Below are 16,770 nucleotides of genomic sequence, written 5' to 3' on the forward strand. Positions count from 1 at the left end.
AAAAAAAAAAAAAATCGAATAACACTGCAGCTTTTATAACAACAGTTCCATATAGAACAAAGAAATGTTTAACCATTTACTGCATTTTAAATAATGACAATATTAATTATATTAATTTTTATCTTGTGGGACAGTGAAAATGCCATGTCACGTCAACAACCCATGTAAAGTGGTGTAGAAGCTAAATGCATCCCGGAAAAATAAAGTCAGGCAGGTTTCTCTCAAGAGATGAAAATATATGCATAAGCATGCAGGCAAATTAAAAAAGATAATACATACACTGGGAATAGGGATGACCTGGACCTGATCACACTGAGAAACAAAACCAGATAAAAAGAGAGAAAACAATAAAAAGAAAGAAAACAAAACGGAGGAAGAGAATCATCAAAAAGAAAAAAAAACCAAGCACAACAAACACGACACTGTGAAAGCAAACATCGCAACAGAGATTACGAACAGTAAGTTCTCTGTAAGAGCTGTAAAACACAGGGTTCGTTTTAAGTGTCTGTGGGTCTAAATCAGGGCAGCTTCAAGCACATGCAGATGTAAAATAGCAGGACATTCCTCTGCAGATCGCGAGTTATTTGCAGGCAAACATTGGCGGTAATGCGATCGGATTCAGATCCATTTATAGCTGCCTGTACCTGCTTTGGCAGCACACATGAGTGTTTGTGGAGCGCTGTGGCTTAAAGTTTCACCACGGACAGTGAGGTCATTTCACACGGTACACTGCCCATCGTTTGTGTGTGTGTTTGGATGTGTGCAAGAGACAGAAAGAAAAAGTAAGAGACAGAAAGAGAGTAAAAACACACTAAACAATAAGCACAAGATACTAAATGTGCTGAAATAACTCTACAACATGAGTATTTACTGCAAAGTGCACTCTCTAAGTTTTTTTATAAATATTGTGGCAGTCTTTTAAGTGAACAAGACATCTTGTGTGAAAATAAGAATCCGATAAAAGGGGTTTACCAAGATAACGCAAGTTGTATTCAGCTGGTCATGTGATGTCAACATGGCTGCCCCCATGAGGTGGTCTGCTCCACGTAAAATAAAACAGCTTTTATTAGGCTACTGATGGACTGGAGTCTTTGTGATGAGTGTGCAAAAAAAAAAAAAAAAAAAAACCCACCCAAAACCAAAAACAAGAACAAAACAAGAAAAATAAACCATGAAACTAAATAATAAAAATAAACCAATAAAGGGTAATTGTGAGTTTTTATCTCACAATTCTGAATTGTGAGATAAACTCTCAATTGCAAGTCCAATTCTGAGTGGAAAAAAAGACCGACATGTTCTCAAAATTGCAAGTTTATATCTTACAATTTAGAATTCAGAATTGTGAGATATAAACTCAAGATAAAATAAAATAAAATGTCCCTTTATTTATTGTGAAAGAACTGCCACACAGGGATCAAGTACATGACTTGTTTGTACCATCCCAGTGTAAAGTTTTATTGCTCAAATGTTGCCAAATGTTTTAGATTTCTTGGTTGTGTTTCCTTTTTTGTCTCAGTTGTTTCTTTTAAAATGACTTAGAAGAAGCAGAAATAAGCGTGTTAAAATTAATTAGCTTAGTTTATTTCTTGTAAGAATTTGATGAGAAATCACAGACTATTGACTGCAGTCAGGCTTAGCTGGTCTCAGTTGAATTTGAGATTTTTTCTCAGGAGAACAATCTGAAAATCAGGAGCAAACGTCTCAATTTGATTTTGCTCCCTAGGAGAAACAACTAAGATATTAAAAAGATCTCATTTGTGCTTTTTACTTTTCAACATGGTGACCTGTTTTGCATAATTACTTTATTACCCGAAAACAGCATAGATGACATGCAAATTAACAACACAATCAGCAGGCGCAATGCATTCTAAGTGTAAGTGTGTTCACCCTTAAGTATACATAGCCAATGGGAGAAAGAGAGAAAGAAAAGGAAGGTGGGGAAGGAACACACTGGGCAGCAAGTAATCAATCACACAAGACATACTTTATTGGAATTAAAGAAGCAGTTCAGGAATTTGAGAGAAAGAATGTATGTGTATGTGGGTGGGTGGAAATTGAAGAATGTGTGTGAGGGGAAGCGGGCCCATCTTTTCTAGAACTGGATGGTAAACATCACGGCGGGTTCACAGAGTTCGGAACAGCTGGAAAACTTTGCGGTGTGGACACGGGAACAGCGTGCACAGAGCCTGCATTCGGGCGCAGCTCGCAAACAAGAAAAAAAAAACTCAGCTAAACCGAGAGTTTGCTAATAAACAGAATTTATTCTGAGCTGGAACAACATTAGCAATTCAAACGCAGTAACTTAAACTCTACCATTTCATGCATTCATTACTGAAGGTTTTCATGCCGTTAAAACTGTCGTTAGAGAAATAAATGAGGCCTCACCTTTGGAGGGCTGCTGTTCTCCTCTGCAGGTGGAGGGAGGGAGCAGGTCTTGTTGTTGGTGGCTGGTGGTTCCGCATTATAGTCCCGGAAACAGCAGAAGAAGGGACTAAAGATACTTCTGTTCCTGTGTTTCTTTAAACTGCTGTTGGACTGGGAGACTGTGACAGAGAAAAACACACACACACGTTGGTCACTGCAATGCACAAACTGTTCAAAACATCTGGGGCTTTACCTTCCCTGCCCTGTAACTTAAAACCCGTCGTCCTCACATACAGCGCACATTCACGAAGGAGGTCGTAACGAGTGAAAAAACAACGGTCTGTCAGAGTTTGCTTATTGGTTACCGTGCACAGCTCACATGACCGAACAAGTGTGCAAACAGTTCCTTTTGTGTATTATGGTACACAGAACGCATCTCCATGGGCGACTCTGTCACCTTTGCCCCCTACGCTTGCATGCCTGCTGTTCTGTGATTGCATTCCATGAATACAACAGCACGTCATAGTGCACAGCAATATGTCTTCAAGTACAGTTACACAACCTGCTTTAAATTGGAAAAAAAAAATGCAAATCAGACATTGTACATGCTAAATGTAAGGAAGACATGTTTAAGCTGTTAGACGGTGGGTCTAAATTTAGTGTAACTGTGCATGAACATATGCATGATGTCAAGGGTCACAGTAAAATAAATTAAATTAAATGAAATACAATAAAATTGTGCATTTTATTGTAGAAGAACAGTCTGCATAATCCCAAGGTTTGCACAGTACCAAAATAAAGAGCCCAGAATAAAGGTATAACCCTTTTCAAATAAAACAAAACATAACATGTGTTTACATTATCTCAAAACAAAACTCACAACAAAAATCAAAACAGAAGAGCCTTTTTCAAATAAAACAAAACAAATTCTAAAGACGAAACAAAGCAAAACAAACAAAACAACAAAAAACTAAAATGATGTCCTCTTTATTGTAAAAGTACAGTCACGGAAGGTTTACATGATCCCAAAATAAAACAAAACAAAACAAAAACAAAAAAATCAAAACAAAACTCACAACAGACCAAAAATCAAAACAGCAGCTTTCCTTATAAAGTGAAAGACGTCACACAGGGTTTGCACAATTCAAAAATAAAAGAAGAGCCTTTTACAAATAAAACAAAAAAACAAAAACACATTTTAAAAATCAAACAAAGCAGAACAAACAAAGCAACAAAATAAATCCACATATTATGGCATCTTTATTTTAAAAGAACAGTTACAGAAGGTTTATATGATCTGGAAACAAAACAAAACAAAACAAAACAGAACACAACAGATCAAAACAGCAGCTTTCCTTTTAAAGTAATCCATCTGTCCATCTCACAATAATATTCTGGTTATGGGCACATATGTGCATGATATTTTGGCCAGTAACTGCAGGAACTACACAAACAGTACTATGAAAAGAAATACTGAATATTTGCAAAGCTACATCACTTGGTTACACTCCAGTTGATTCCTGGGTAATAAACAGAAAGACTGGACGACAGAAACTGGCTCTCCATAGGTGATCTAATGAGGCATGCAGGCCAGGTATTGTTATTGGAAGAACAGGTCGCTCTTGACAGCAGCAGACGTTTGGCAAAATAGAGGGGGTAAGCAAAACACATGGAAAATGTCTTTTTTGTTAAATTGAGTAACAAAAGGCTCAATCACTGATGAATGAGAAGTCGGTCTAGATGTGTCTTTCTAGTCATACTGCTATCTTGTGACCTGCTGTGTGTTCAAGTGACACAGTACAGATAGGGTTTCATGCTATCCAGGTCAGTCGTGAGGGCCAATTGCTCTCATTGTTGCAGTAATGCCTGTTGTTACTGCACCTTAAAGTGCTAACAATCAACCAATTATACACTTTCAATAAATCAAGAACTACTACAGTGCAGTACAATCTTCTAGCAGGAAAACCTGGCTAGTTTAGCCTATTATTTGTTAATATATTTGTGAATATTAATATAATTGTTCAGGTAATCAGTATGTTTTAAAAGCTCTTTTAGTCCATGCATGTCTCCTATGTATACAGTATGCGTATTTTAAAGGATAAAAATATATTTATTTAGATATTTAAAGGCATGATTCAGTGACAGACATTTTTATTTATAAAATAAAAAATAAAATAAAAAGGTATTATTCCTGTTTATTTGAAATACATCAACACAAGATAGAAAATTGAGTGTGTAAAAGCAGTAAGGATTTTTTTTGTGTGTATTAAAAGTATCATGCATATAATTTTACTCAATACTATACTCATGCGCTTATAACCTGAGCCATGTAATAGTTTATATCAAGACATATTATATAGACTTTCTCCCCATTTATCAAATTTTATGATTATAAAATGTGACCCTGGACCACAAAACCAGTCATACGTAGCACAGGTATAGCCAAAAATACTTTGTATTCTTTTATGCCAAAAATCATTAGGATATTAAGTAAGATCATGTTCCATGAAGATATTTTGCAAATTTCCTACCATAAATATATCAAAATGTAATTTTTAATTAGTAATATGCAATGCTAAGGACTTCTTTTGGACAATTTTAAAGGCAATTTTCTCAATATTTTTTGCACCCTCTGATTCCAGATTTTCAAATAATTGTATCTCAGCCAAATATTGTCATATCTTAACAAACCATACATCAACGCTTATGTATTCAGCTTTCAGATGATGTATAAATCTCATGATATAAATCTTATGACTGGTTTTGTGGTCCAGGGTCCCAAATGAGTGTAAGCTAAATTAGTTCACTTGAATTTGTATTTTATCTAATTATGTAAGGTTTGTGTTTCTCTAAAACTTTTTGTGCCATTAATGGTCTTGGCCAGGTACAGTATCTCTTGTCTGAAAGCTTTTAAATCTCAGCGTGTCTAACCACTTTACATAAAGGTTAAATAAAAATAAAACCTGTGAGCCAAGCGGGCCTCAATCTCATAATGGAAGAAGCATTAGGGTAATAGCATACAGCATCTGTCTGATTACTGCTATTGGAAAACACATAAGGTCACATCAGACCATGAGCTGTACCGCTTCCTGTGGCCCGGTACAGCTTGATGAGGTTGACAATAACTCAGTCCAGCCCAAGTAATTCAGTCCTTATGATGATCCCCAAACAACAAGCTTTGGCTACAACCATTATTAACCACCTGTATGAGTACAACATGTCACTTGCTAATATTTTTTACAAGTAACTGCATTAAAAGTGAGGCAAGATTAGGGATGTCAATGATTAATCGATGATCGTTTAATTGTCGATAAGAGATGCGATCGATTAAAGCTAACGATGGTCGATTAAGCAATTTCATTTTGGGCTGCGTGCGGCTCATGTGCAAAACACATGCAAGCGGCTGTGAGTGACGGTGACCGTATATAAATGCATTCATAATAGTTCGTTCATAATGTACAAATTAAGCTTTCAATGCGATTTAAAATTTAACCAGAACAAAGCCGCGTAAATGCAGCATTAGGCTCAAAACGGTATCCAAAAGCATGGTCGCGATGTAACATTTTCCAGCTAACCAATTCTTCTTCTAATAAACAAAGCTTTTATACCATACTTGTCAATCAGAGCTCATAATTTGTAAATAAATAATTGCTGGATTCAAAACCGCAATTAAAAGGTGCTGTGACCGTTACGTTTCTCCGGTGCATTCACTTATGTCACTAAACGGCGATGCCACAACTAAAAGCACTTTTAAGGAATATATCTTACTCCAAAAATTTTTTTTTTTTAAATGTTTCAGCTCTGCGATCGCACTGGCACCTCGCACACACACCCCACATATTCTAGCATATTCACAATTCAAACTTACGCAGTCTGTTCATTATCACAATAAAATACAGTCAACCAAACATATAAAAGGTTACACTGGTCAGTTTAAATTGACGTAGTATACCGGTCCACTCTGCTGTTATGCCATGATGTTTTGCTATATGCAAATGCGTGTAAAGTAGCCTACAAGCCTAGTTTACATTATAAATATTTTAACATTCAAATACATTGCGAATATGGAAACATTTGGATTTGTGCCGAACGAGACGTGAGCATACCGCCAAATACATCTAGACAAACCTGCGCTTGCACTGTCACGATCTAATGCACTGTACATGCCAGATTTGTTAAAAAATCGTCATGTAAGACATAAGTATGACTGTTTAAAAGAAACATTAACTAACATTTTTAAATATCAAAAATAAATAAATTAATAAAACACAACACAAATGCCACGAGTGTAGAATGTTAGTTTTTAGACTACTAGTCACAAAGAATACACAAAAATAGTTAAATAAATAAAAGCATTTTTTCCAAATAAAATAAAATTAAAATTGTGTAAAACAATTTACACAATTGTCTCATTTTTTCTATTTCTCTTAAGTACTGTACGACTGCACACATTAAGAGAAATCACTGACAATATTGTAGACTTGGCAAATCTATTGTATTGTATTATTCTGGCCAGAAAAAATAGAGATATTGTTGGAACTGAACAATGCAGCACATGTGAAATTGTTGCTGTTCTCTTTATCATAAAGGAACAGTCACACAAGGTGTCCCAAATGGAATTAAGGGAAAAGCTTTTGAAATAAAATAAAATAAAATAAAAACAAGCAGCAAGTGTCTTTAAACACTGTAAGGTACTTGTGGGAAACTAATTTAAGGGGTGTCTCCAAAGACGCTCCAAAGATAGAGACAGAGGCATTAGACTCTCTGATTTTCTAACTATAATTACCTGTCAGTTGACAAGCTGGGCTCTGAGGCATAACGAGATGTAAACGAGCCGAACGACCTTTCACACAGAAATGCTAGACAGAGGGTGATTTAATAGAGTATTTTAAAACATAATTGCACTGTTGAACAAAGTTCTCAGGCTTATTATAATGAGTAACTAAGTCTACCGATGATACAGTCTGTTATAACACACGGTACGATCCAACCTCTGCGTTCACATTCCCAAAACACCGTTCCTGTGCGATGCTCCCTCCTGGGCCTCCATTTTGAGGCTGTTGGTATTTTCCCGCCTTGATCGTCTTCCCTGCATGGCAGTCTAATATTATGCAGGTGGGAAGGACTCCAGATGGAGAGATGGAAGGAGGGGGGCAAACAGGAGGTGGGCCACTGTAATGAAGCCTGTACCAGCCCCCCGAATAACCATCCATCCAAAACAAACAGGGTTTTCTCCACACGCACACATACAAACATACCCATCTAAAAACATATTCTCTGGCTGACCACAGGAATGTGGCTGGAGTCAGTTTGCATGGCGGTGCCGTCCCTGCTACAGTGTGAAGAAGTGTTGTTTATTCTATTTAAATTCAACCTCACTCCACAAACTGTAGTTAACAGATGTCTGTATTCATGAATGCAAGCATTTGTCTAACAAAGTAGAGATTAGGGCAGCACGATTAATCAACATAAAACCGAAATTGTGCTAAGGCTTAGCGTGATTATCAAATTACAAAAACTGCGATTTAATTAAATACATGAGTTGCATATTTTAGAGTGAAGTGTGGCAGTGTGTTTTTTTTTTATACACGCTAGAAGTTTTCAGCGTCTCAGAGCAGCTGGGCTCGCGGTAAACCTCTGCATGTGCTGTGAGTTTGGATTAATTATAACATTTGGGAACACAACATGCCAACCATCTTCCCAAACTTGTAATGAGAAATGCTTATTAACTGCCTGTTGTCAACAAAAGAGAAAATTAACGTCTTCTTGAGTTTTTTTTTTTTTTTTTTTGGCAGAATAAAAGTTGATAGTTTAATGCTTCAAAGTGAAAATATTAAGACAACCTTAAATATCAGTACAGTAATTTTACATTTGTGCAACAACAACAATAATAATAATAATGCTTATTATTATTATTATTTAATTAAATTCTAGGCTAGATTTTTTTTATATTTCATTGTGAAAAAATACAATGGTTATATAGTTTAATATTTTGATTTAATAATAATCATAATAAATGTATTATTATTATAGTTATTCTGACATATAGTAGGCCTATAATCACAAAGTTTTGGGCCACAAACCTGTAGGTTTTTTCCCCCAAAAATGTAACAAAAAGGTTGCATTTCTTGTTTTCGAAAGCTTATCTTAAAGACAAAATTAGGAAAGAGATTAATTGTATTACTCCTTTACACTAGAGGTCGACTGATGTATTGGTTTTGCCGAATAATCGGCACCGATAGTTGATTGGTGGAACTATCCATTATCGGGAAAAAATGGATAGTAAAAATGCCACTAGTTTTTTCCAGGATGGGTCCATTGCTGGAGCGGCTGAGAAGGTCCTCCTTATAGAAACGGCTGCTTCTATAAAGTTGGGCAGTTCAAACTTTGCAAGGACAGTCTGGCGCTTCTGACTCACAGCCTGTAAATGCATTTTTTATATTTAAATAATTTGCTGATTCAATGATGATTCAAACGGGAGTTTTGAGCAGTAGAGTAGGCTTGTTGTTTGTCGTTTCTCAGATCACAAATTTTATGTTTACCCCACGCTATACGCAACGCAACGCGTAAAAAAAAACAGTATAAGTCATTATAATCAGTAATTATGTCCCCACTGGATGCAACAAATGCCTCGTTTGTAATGGGTTTTATCTTGTCTAGTGATGTCCAGATCACGAACGAATCTTTCTATTTAACTGGATCTTCTTAGTGAACCGGTTGAACCAGTTCACCAAATCGAATTGAATCGTTTGGAACGGTTCGCGTCTCCAGTATGCATTAATCCACAAATTATTTGGTTTATAAATGTGCCTTACACTCCCTCTGATGTGAAATAAACCAATATCCTGATTAGGGTTGTGCAATTAATCGCATTCGATTGTCATGCGCATCTCGTCAGTAAAGTCGGTCCCATGATTAGTAGAAAATCTCCATCACCTGCTTTCAGATTGAGCGCCATTCACTACACAGAGCCGTAGTTCACTGACAATTAGGCAATATCACGTTAATCGCATAATCGCAGATGAATCTAGCTTGTCAGTGAACTACAGCTCTGTGTAGTGAATGCCGCTCAGTTATTCAGTTACTCCTAACAGTACATTGACTGAACTTTTAAAAGAGAAACGATGATGTGATGTGCACGTGCTGCTGGCCTGGGAGACGGCATAGTATGTTAAGGGGTGTAACATTTCAGTCACACGCTTGAGGCATTCGACCAATCACAACTCATTGGATAGCTGGCCAATCAGAGCACACCTCGCTTTTTCAGAACGATGAGCTTTGTAAAAATCGACGCGTTTTAGAAAGTTGGGGCATAGAGGAGAAACAATAATGTACATTATATGGAAAATAATGTGTTTTTTGAACCTTAAACTGCATAAACATTTCATTACACCAATACACAAAATAATGTTCTTTTTATTAGCATCATGACCTCTTTAATTTCAGATTTTTTTTTTTTTTTACATTTTGAAGTTGCTTTTGTTAACATTAATGAACTATGAACTAATTTTATAATTAATATTAATATTTTTTATTTTATTTTACGTTCAGTATCCATTTTAAAAACTATCGGCTGATTAATCGTATCGGCCATTTTGGTCTAACCTAGATATCGGTATCAGTAAAATCCATATCGGACTATATAAAATATCCATTGACCCCTACTTTACACTGTATCATCTTACTCAAACAGTGTTAGTGAAGACAATTGACAAAGTCTTCCTTTCGGGTTTATGTAATAATTCTTATTTTATTATTTTTATTTAGTTCTTATAATAATAATAATAATCATAATAATAATAATAATAATAATCATTATTATTACAAAAGTCATTTTGATACATAATCACAAAGCTTTTAGCTACAAACCAGAAGTTTTTCTCAGAGAAAAAAAAAAAAAAATTCCCCAAATCGTGCAGCACTAGTTCGTGTACAGATACCAAAGGAGACAGAGTGTGGAGACAACCACTCAAAATCCTGCAGACAACAAATGACAGAAAACCAAGTCTACAAGGGCCTGGTGTTCCAAAAACACTGACGTTTGATTGACAGCTGTCTTTTTGGGAAATCGCAATGCACAAAAACATAAATGCACGGGGAAATCTCAACACACAAAACAAGAGCCGCAAAGACAAATTTTAGCAATTCTCTTCTCCCTGTCTGCAGTTTCCAGGTTAGCAAATGAAAGCTTTGTTTTCATCATGTACAGACCATTCCCACAGTCAGCAAGTGAGGTAATCCGATGCTGAGCGGTCACATGGGTGGGAACGGTCTCTTTGCTCTCATAGCCGGATGAGGAACGCACAGGAAATTCCTTACATTCCTGACAGGAAGAGATAATAACCCTCTGACCCACAGCGTGGAAAAATGCCCATCTGCAAAGAACACAGACCCCCAGCTTCATTACAGGGGTCAGAACTGGCTGTGGTCTGTGTGTTTGTGACCGGAGAGTGGCGTGAAGGAAATGGGGGAAAGGTTAAAGCAGAGAGGGATACAGAAACAGAGAGAGAGGAAAGGGCCGGGTTAAGCATCAAACACCCGCTCAGTTGTTGCTTTAATAATTAAGATAGTCAGTTCGCTGTGAGCAAACATAGGAACTGAGGTGATAAACAACAAGTTCACAAATCAGTTTGCTGTTTTGTTCCGAAAGCTGATGAGAAAATGAGAAAGAGATTAAATGTATACCCCCTTTACACTGTATCATTTTACTCAAACAATCTGTGTTGTCGTAGTGAAGCCAATTGCTTAAGTCTTCCTTCTGGCTAGTTCCTTACCTAATCAGCCAGATGAGTAGGAAAGATCCATGTCTTGCATCAAAGGTTTGTAAATGTTTGCATATTCAGTGTGCAGCTCACGTTTGTCGGTCTCAGGTCTGTTAGGATGATGTAAACCAGAGGACATCAGAGTTCCAAGACAGCCGACTGATGAAGACATAAATGACTGTTGATTGTCTAGTGAACTATTCCTGTCATCTGTAGAAGCATGTTTTCATGTCTGCCCCTGCTAATCCATACTAAATATATATACTACACAAAGCAATACAATCCATATTTTAATACATAAAATCAAATGTTAATTTAGTGCACAATACACAGGAAAAAATTACATCAAAACATCTGCAGAAACCATCTGTAAAAACGGAATATTTGTTATCTTTTTTTAAACTAATATATTTTATATACTTAAGTATATTTTTAAATGAGGGATTTTTTCATTTATTTATTTATTAGTTTAGAGACGACAATGCTTAAAAAAGCAAAAAAAAATAGGGCAAAAATAATTATTTTTCTCAAATAAAATGTATTTTTTTTAAAAAAAAAAACTGGAAAAAAGTAAAATATAGATTAAAATCTAAATAATATAATAATTCAGTCTGTCAAGCTATTAAAAATTTTAATCGAATTAATAAAATGATGTGGTGTGTAATTAATTGCACATCAACATTTGGCTGATAAATTACCCCCAAAACTTTAGAAATAAATATTTCACTTGATTAAACATAGAATTTATTAGGCTACAATGGCCATGATTTATTTATTTTTATTTTTTTGGTATTTAGATATTTATACACACCATTTACTGCAGCTCAGAGGTAGCATGAATGCATTTACACTGCAATTACAATTGCATAAATAATAAAAAATATTTTCAATAACAACACATATACACACACAAAGTGTATTTTTTTCTGTCAATTTTCTTGCTGTTGTGTAAATAAGTTATAATGAACACATTTTAAGTGCCTGTGATTGACCAGATCTTATTTCTTTATTCTTAAGTCTACTAGACATCACAACACCTGCACTGTTTGTAAGTTACAGGCTTCAAATGCAATATATTATGTAAATGATGCTTGTTAAAGTATATGCTTTTGGCAGGATGTGCTTTTAATGATCTTTGTGTGAGGCTCCCCATTAAACTGTGATATTGCTTTTTGCTGCACACATGGGTTACGTAACATTTATTCCATTCAAACATCAGGCAAAATATATTTTATTTTACCATGATACTGTAGACTCAGCTTCAGTGATGAATAGAAGTGCAGAAGTCTATCAGTAACAGTCTGTTAGTTGTTTCTGAAAATTAAACAAACGCCGCCTCTTGTGATGTCAAGTAAGCCCTTGTCTGAAGCCTGACCAATGATTAGCATCAAAGTACTTGTCGTCTTGCTTTGGAGATAACTAGCATTTAGGTTTGATAGCTTTGTGAGCGGGAGTTCCTTACACTCAACCTCAGGCTGGACCAGGTGTGTTTGAAAATACAAACATATGAAGTATGACTGGGTACAGCAGAACTGCAATCCAATGTTTCGCTCCACTGCCTTAAACAATGTCCTAACAAGAGCACTAAGTGAGAGGACTAAAAGAAGAATGATCTGTCAGGAAACTATTCATTACAATCCATTGAGTGAGACCAGGAAAGAGAGAAATGCTAGCGTTTGAAGTCTGATTATAAGGCTGAGACACATTTAAACACTCCAATTGCCTTTTAAGCAATGTGACTATTAAAAACAAAATAAAAAATGTGTTGACAAATGTTTACAATGGAAGTCTATGGGAAACATTTCAGCCCACAGACTTCCATTGTAAGTGGCTTTGTGTCAGTTGTGATTTTACAAACTGATGGAAATGTCTACATTTTTCTGTTGTAAATTTTGTTTTTCATTTGATATTACATTTATTACATTTGATGCAACACAAAGTCATCTATACATAAGGTTTATGAGAAATAAGGCAGAAAGAAAGGCAGTCTGTAAGATGCATGTTTAGTGGCTTATTTTCAGAAAGAGATAGGAGAACCTTATCAAACATGGCACATTTATAGTGATCTCAGTGTTGGTGATGTGAATTCATCATTACAAACAACAATCATGGCCTTCTGCCTCTTTCAGGTAAGACAGCATTCCTTGGTGTGTATTTCACCCTGGCTTGAAGGGATACTCCACCCTAAAATGAAAATTTTGTCATTAACAAAATACAACATATCTTTCAAAAAACGTAAAACACTTTAAAAAAAAAATAACAAAATAAAAGTAAAAATTCATGAAAACCGGGAGGCTTGTGACTGTCCCATAGACTGCCAAATAAATTACATTGTCAAGTAGGGGTGGGCGATATGGAAAAAATATCATATCACAATTTTTTATAGAAATATAGCGATTTTATCACAATTCTTTGTCTTGTTGGTTTTGCAAGTTGTCTGAGCATTACAGCCAAACTAATTTCCCTATTATAAAGAAAAGGCTTTCAAAGTAACAAAAAAAAAAAGGTATGGCAGATATTAAGGCTAAAGAGGGCGAAGATAAAAATCTTTGTTCTTATTTTTTAATAACAAAGATAAAAGAATGACAAAGATACACATTACAACTACACATAATATACAAATAAAACAATCAGTGCTTTATTTTCAGGTAAAATAGGTGTATTTAGCAGGAGCGTTCAAGAAATTGAATGAACAAATATATATAAATAAAATATTATATAAACTGATTCCTTCCTAAATTTCTTCAGTCAAGAGCAGCTAGTGATTTTTCTCTTTGTGTTTTGTTGTTTTATTAACATTAAAGGAACAATTCACCCAAAAATAAAAATTCTGTCGGCTGTCTGTCAATTCTGTCATAGTGTTTTATTTTTAAACCACCATTTACTCACTCAAAAGTTGTTTTAAACCTGAATGAGTTTCTTTCTTCTTCTGAACATAAATGCTATTTTGAGCAAAGTGGAATAAACCAAACAGTTGCTGGTCCACAGTGACTTCCATAGTATTTTTCAGCACAAGAAAGAAATTAATACAGGTTTGGGACAACGTGACAGTGAGTAAATAATGACAAATGAAATTTTAGGGTGATCTATCCCTTTAATGACAGTCGCATGTTTCATAGGCCTACCGTCCCTTTAAGACCTTTTTTTTTTTTTAAATATGTCTAAATAGTTTAGTCTGTTTAATTAATTATTTTAGTACTTCAACTTAAATGAAATGATTTTTTGATACATTTTTTATGGTTTTGGTTTTAGTTAATCATAAATGTACATTACATTGACATATTGTGATAAAATATTTTGAAAAACTATTTTAAATTCCATGTTTAAAAATTGTGTATATATATATATATATATATATATATATATATATATATATATATATATATATATATATATATATATATATATATATATATATATATGTATGTATATGTAAAGCAAATCTGATCTTTTCCCCAAATTGTTCAGTAGTGACAGTATCGGTGTGGATAAAGACCTAATTTCTCATGCGTGTTTGCCATGTACCACATTGTTGACACTTAACAGGTCCAATCCGGACCCCGCGGCCACGTTACTGCATCTGAAGAAACGAAGGATGTGACAGGCACGGTGGAATTAGCTGCTGAAAATAATAAGAGAGATGTGACTATTCAACCCTGTTACACAACACGTCCCACGTTGTTTTGGAGAAGCAGAGGCAGAGCAGATGAGGTGGGAGGGAGAAAAAAGACCGGAGATAGCAGATGTAGGACTACTGCACACAATGTGTTTCACGCTCTGTCTCTGTGTCGCACTGATTCTGACATTAGCATCTGATCCAAGCAAAGTCTCTCGGGACTGTTGCAAAAAGGGCACATGGTGACAATGGCAGTCTGACAAAAAAAAACGCAGTTCTATAAGCTGATTTCTATGCAAATAAAAGTGCTTGGATTGACAGGTGGATTCCCCATGACTGGAATAAAGATCGTCGTATCTAAATTTGGTAGGGCGTCCCTGTTAGGGCTGTCTACTGCCACCGGCGGTAGTGCATGTGACGTCACACACTCTACACACACTTATTTTGTATACAAGTGTAATAACAGTAATAGTTGCAAATTGTTTTATTTAGACTTTAAGTCTATGGTAATTTACAAATTACCTCACATGCCATACACCGCATTTCCTTTAGATTGGCAGGTTTGAGAAAATACAGTTTATGCATTCAGCAAATTAATTTTGTGTTGGGCGATGGACCTTGTTTGGAAACTGAATACTACATCGCCGAACTGGAGCCATCTAGTCTACAAGTGTCTTCAAGTTCCCATGATCGCAAACACCTGGCTGGTCAGGTTTGGTGAGGCTTAGTTTCTCCAAATTGGTCAAATACAAACGAGACGGTGATAAATAAAAGATGTTAACAATAAATGTGGCAACGATTCCTATTTCAAAGAGAGTGCGTGCAGACGAGGAGTTAATGCCTGTGGGATTTATACTTTCGCCTGTTTCCGCTTCGCGAGCCTCCGCTGACTGTGCACGCACCTTCCCGAACGGACAAGACTTTTTTTAGTGAACCGTGTCTACACCAGACGCGACACCACATCGCAACAGGTTTGTCTAGTGTCTACCTAGGACATTTGAACTCTGTGTCAGTACCTCACAAATAGGACGAGGTAGGTTACTATCAGAGATCTGTCATGTCATGTAGCGCTGCCTCCGGTGTAGCATCAATGGTTAATTATAATTAATTCTATAGTAGGCTATTTTGTCGTGTTGCGCTGCGCTGCTCGTGTCCTGCAGACAGGGTGTATTTAACTTTCTTATTTAGGCTACTTTCTTGTTTTACTGTATTATTTCTTTGATATTTATTTTAATGTTTTGCAGGCTGTGTATTCACTGATGGAAGTGCTAAAATAAACACGCACTTTTGTTAATAGATGATTGAGACTTATTTATTATTAGTTGTTTAAAATATATACACACACACACACTTTTTTATACATAAATTATATATATATATAATTAATATTAATTATATATGCATCAACACCGTGCTATCGGCAGTAGTTGGTCCATTACCACCGCGGTGGTAAAAATCTGCAGCCGTCACAGCCCTAGTCCTTGTTATTGAATTCTGAGGATGTCAGTGGTCATATGCAGGTTAGTGGAGTGGTTCCGTCTGCTGAAAGCAGGTAATCATGGCGTTTCCACACACAAACATTCCCCTACAGCACTAATGCTCCACTTTATACATCTCTCAGGAGACAAGCTCACTGTTAAATGTAGTTCACCCTTCACTCTAAAGACTCAACAGACACTTAGATTTCATTCAGAGTGCCATTGTTTTACTGACCTACACTTTAAATATTCTCCTTTAAAGTGTCCTTGTGAAAACGAAATTAAGGAGCATAATAATCCAGTCATTACATTTAGAAAAAGAAACATTAAAAATTGGTAGATTAGTGAGAGACGCGGCCAAGCAGTGAGTCCACAGGTTGGTATTTAATAGCAGGTCATCTGAATTTTACATTTTCAATCTCACCCTTCCATCATTTTTTCATGTTTACAAGTCTATTTCAATGAAAACCTCCCAAATCCTTAATTTTACATCATCTTACGAAAATATGAGTGGACTTGACCATACAAAACCTGCTGCCACATTGCTAAT

At 35.7% G+C, this 16,770-nt stretch overlaps 1 protein-coding gene across 2 annotated transcripts in view; it reads right to left on the reverse strand.

Moving 5' to 3' along the window:
- LOC109049862 (CTD small phosphatase-like protein) overlaps window positions 1-16,770 on the reverse strand; it is a 40,797-nt gene that overhangs the window by 16,129 nt on the left and 7,898 nt on the right. Inside the window, exons 2-3 of one of the 2 annotated variants that reach the window (XM_019067531.2) lie at window positions 2,386-2,543; window positions 280-312 (exon numbers count right to left, since the gene is read on the reverse strand). In XM_019067531.2, the coding sequence (XP_018923076.1) occupies window positions 280-312; window positions 2,386-2,543 (191 nt within the window). The remainder of the gene's footprint in view (window positions 1-279; window positions 313-2,385; window positions 2,544-16,770) is intronic. The other variant, XM_019067532.2, reaches the window with a different exon arrangement.

This window comes from Cyprinus carpio, chromosome B24 (assembly GCF_018340385.1).
Source record: "Cyprinus carpio isolate SPL01 chromosome B24, ASM1834038v1, whole genome shotgun sequence".
Classification (NCBI taxonomy): domain Eukaryota; kingdom Metazoa; phylum Chordata; class Actinopteri; order Cypriniformes; family Cyprinidae; genus Cyprinus; species Cyprinus carpio.